The following is a 3,285-nucleotide window of genomic DNA, read 5'->3' as shown; positions in this document are numbered from 1 at the left end:
ATGGAGGAGCGGCTATAGCCATTTCTGTACACTGAATGTACTAGAGAATCAGTACGGTTGAACATAATGAAATGAGAGAAACACCATACAAGTCATTTCTGTACATTGAATTTCTTCCATTAGTCAAGTAGAGATACAATAAAATTGAAAATGGTGGAATTAGAAAGCAAAATATACACTTTACAAGTCTCTCAAATTAGTCAATGATGAACCAAATTATATCATTCCGCTCTTTCCCTGACCAAAGAAGTAGGTAGGATCTTAACCCCTTCTAAAAGAAGTACACCTTCCCAATTCCCACCTTCCCATTCTCTCATGCAGAACTCTACACTTCCTGGATTATCTCCCTTTTCTTCCGCAACAAATCTCCCTGCATCAAACTCCATCCACCCTTCCTCTACATGTCTAAAGGGAGCCATCTGGTACCCTTCAGTCTCAACAGGTTTATTCATGTCACTCAAATATCGAGCATATATCTGGTGATCACCACAAGGAGTTGTAATTGAGAATTTGACTGGCTTACCATTCCATCCCGGGCGAACGGGAACACTACGTCGAAATTGATTTCGACGAGGAATGTTCCGAATAATGCCAGACTCAGGGACTTTGAGCCTGAATGAAACACTGTATGCCCCACCAGGAGACAAAAGCTTGCAGTCAAATTGACCTTTCACTTCCAGCTGACGTACTGCAATTAATTCAGCTATCTCCTTCAAACTGTAGTCAAAAGTCAAGAGTGTGTTATTAGCTTTTATTTACATACTGTCTTGTTGTTAGTATTAACCTAATGAAAACAAAGAACAGAGCGTTGTCGTGTTGTCAATATTAACCTAAAAAACAAGAACAGAGCGTTGGATTACCTGGATTCATCCTGAGAAATCCAACGCCAATACCGATTATCATCTCCCGAAGTTATATTCAAATTTTTTGTGGACAAGAATAAGCACAACTTGCCTGTGTCTCGCTCTATCCAGAACTCCTGAAATAAAAAAACATTTATTGCCAAATATAACCATTTATTGCTCATGGGGTGGGGTACTTTTGGCAGAACTGTTAGCAGCGGAACCCTGATCTAGACCGCTAGCATTCATGGCAACGCCTATATATTATACGAGACTCGCCATTAATATGAGCTGTCTAGATCACGGTTCCGTTGCTCATGGTTCAGCCGAAGGTATGGCAAGGATCTGCTGCTCATGTTCATGCTTATGGAAGCTTAACATACTTTTGGTGAAACTGTGAGCAGTGAAACAGTGAGTTGACAATTAGCATTAATGGTGAATCTGGCGAAATTGAAAGACAAACGACTTCTTCCATCTCTAATGTCCCGCCCTGCAGTACGATTGAAAGAGATTCAGGCAAAGAAATATAGCATTACCTTGGTTCTGCCGTCGATCCAATTGGGATGACAGAGAGCGAAATACAACTCTTTCTTGGAACAGATTTCCAAAGGCGAATCCATCCGTGCAAGAAGGTGGGGATACTGAATTGGAAGCATCTTGTCCCACACGGAGTCCGAATTGCCGGCTGAACTGAATGTATGATTGACAGCACTGAACCTGCAAACATCTCCGGGTGTGGTGAAACAGAGTATGTGCGATATGCAGCTCTCTGGCAAATCCCCCATTGTCATCGTCATCCCTTTCTTGCTCTCCTCCATCAACTAGGTTAGGTTACAATAACAGGAAACCAGAGTAGTTTCTTTGTTCGGATTCGCTCCCAATGTGAGGCCAACCCACTAGGCAAAGTCTGTTATAGCATTACCCTTCTTCCCCAGTTATGTTTTGCTTCACTACGCTTTTTATAATATTCTCTCCTTCCCGATCTATATTTTGCTTCACTACGAAGGTACCAGAAGAAGAATTAAGATCTGGATGTTACACGCAGTCGGTGAATTCACAATCGAAGGCGATGTTGAAATATTTATTTTAATTGGCTATTGGCTTTTGGTTTCATGATAAACCAAAAAATCGCTTTCTGCTGACGTTGTATCTTGTTGACAGGTTCCAGTTGTACCGAGTTGAATGTAGTTGTTCTTATCTAAAATTCAGAAAGTTTGCATCTTTCACAAAATTATTTGATCAAGATAATGACAAAAGACCACCTTTTTTAACTTGAAAGTGCCATCACACCTCCTTTCCTAACGTTTACACAGATGAAAAAGCAAACTCTTAAAAGTTTTGCAAATATTATTCATGACAATTTTTTGCAATTTCTTCCTTAATGGCAAATTTTTGCAATTTCTACTTTAGTGTATAGAAAATTTCACAAGTAATTATGGTTCATTAAAATAATATTTTTAAAAATTTTTAAAATATAAGAAAATAAAAATTATATTTAAACTAATCATATTTTTTATGAAGCCCATGACTTATAGAATAATGGTTATGAGATGTATTATTAAGGCACTTCATGAGAGGAAGGTTATTGGGTCGAAAAGACAAAAATCCAATCATATTAAGGGCTAGTGTGGCCCAAGCCTGGGGCTATTCTCGAGTGATTTTGACAGTTTAGATGCCCTTGGGTCAAGACTTCTCAAGCCAAAGATTAACCCTGTAGTCATCTCAAAACTCAGACCACTTAACAAGCAAAAAAAATTATAGATTTTTATTAATATACAATTTTGATATATCATATATATACTAAAACATTGTTGAATCCCCTCATATCATCCTAATATTTATTACAATTATGCATTATCAATTCCCTAAATTGTCCTTCATTTTACTAAATGTGATTGAATTTAAAAGGTGCTTGTTGTTTCTTTGATTTAGAGTTGATTTGAACAAGAATGGCCTAGTGGTATGAATACCTATGGTTATCCACCTATGACTTCATTTTGTATGTTTGTGTTATAATTCTTTCAACCACCACCAAAATCTACCTAAGCTTCCAAAGATTATTTGCGGCCGACCTCCCTGTCTCCCAGTTCCTTTTTAAATTTATCAATCTAAAAACTACTAAAACTAGCTTAAAATATATTTGATTCAAATGCTGAAAAATATGAATGAAGTAACCTACGAATTTATTTTAGCAATTTCTTTTCATATCTCTTGTATCTTCAAAGTCATGTTGAAGTCCCTTTCCTTTCCCCTCCCTAACCCCATAAAATAACATTGTCACTTTTTATGTTTCCGTGACCAATTAACATCTCATAGAAATTCTTTTTCTCCCCATAAGGTTTGTGTAATTAACGCGCTTGATCTTAACTTTGGATCTATCAAGCACCAAGAGGGATCAAATCTCTTTTCATTCTAAAAGAGGTTTGCACTTTAAGAGATTTGA

At 37.3% G+C, this 3,285-nt stretch overlaps 1 protein-coding gene across 1 annotated transcript; it reads right to left on the bottom strand.

Moving 5' to 3' along the window:
• Window positions 1-207: 207 nt before the first annotated feature.
• Window positions 208-1,795, bottom strand: LOC149196696 (F-box protein At2g02240-like). Its single transcript, XM_089403782.1, has 3 exons — window positions 1,379-1,795; window positions 861-979; window positions 208-717 (listed from the first exon to the last, which is right to left on the bottom strand). The coding sequence occupies exons 1-3, from the start codon at window positions 1,658-1,660 to the stop codon at window positions 222-224; spliced, it is 897 nt and encodes a 298-aa protein (XP_089259908.1). The 5' UTR covers window positions 1,661-1,795; the 3' UTR covers window positions 208-221.
• Between the last annotated feature and the right edge of the window lie 1,490 nt (window positions 1,796-3,285).

The sequence above is a fragment of the Pinus tabuliformis genome, chromosome 2_2 (assembly GCF_031772625.1).
Source record: "Pinus tabuliformis cultivar Carrire ecotype Pingquan chromosome 2_2, CPIR1, whole genome shotgun sequence".
NCBI lineage: Eukaryota > Viridiplantae > Streptophyta > Pinopsida > Pinales > Pinaceae > Pinus > Pinus tabuliformis.
This window is presented reverse-complemented; position numbering and strand designations above follow the sequence as displayed.

Excerpts from the sequence above, each read along its gene's own strand:
- LOC149196696 (XM_089403782.1), bottom strand. The coding sequence starts at position 1,660 with ATGGAGGAGAGCAAGAAAGGGATGACGATGACAATGGGGGATTTGCCA. Across the intron at positions 980-1,378 it reads GGATCGACGGCAGAACCAAG|GAGTTCTGGATAGAGCGAGA; the intron begins GTAATGCTATAT and ends TTTTTATTTCAG. Across the intron at positions 718-860 it reads ATTTCTCAGGATGAATCCAG|TTTGAAGGAGATAGCTGAAT; the intron begins GTAATCCAACGC and ends TTTTGACTACAG.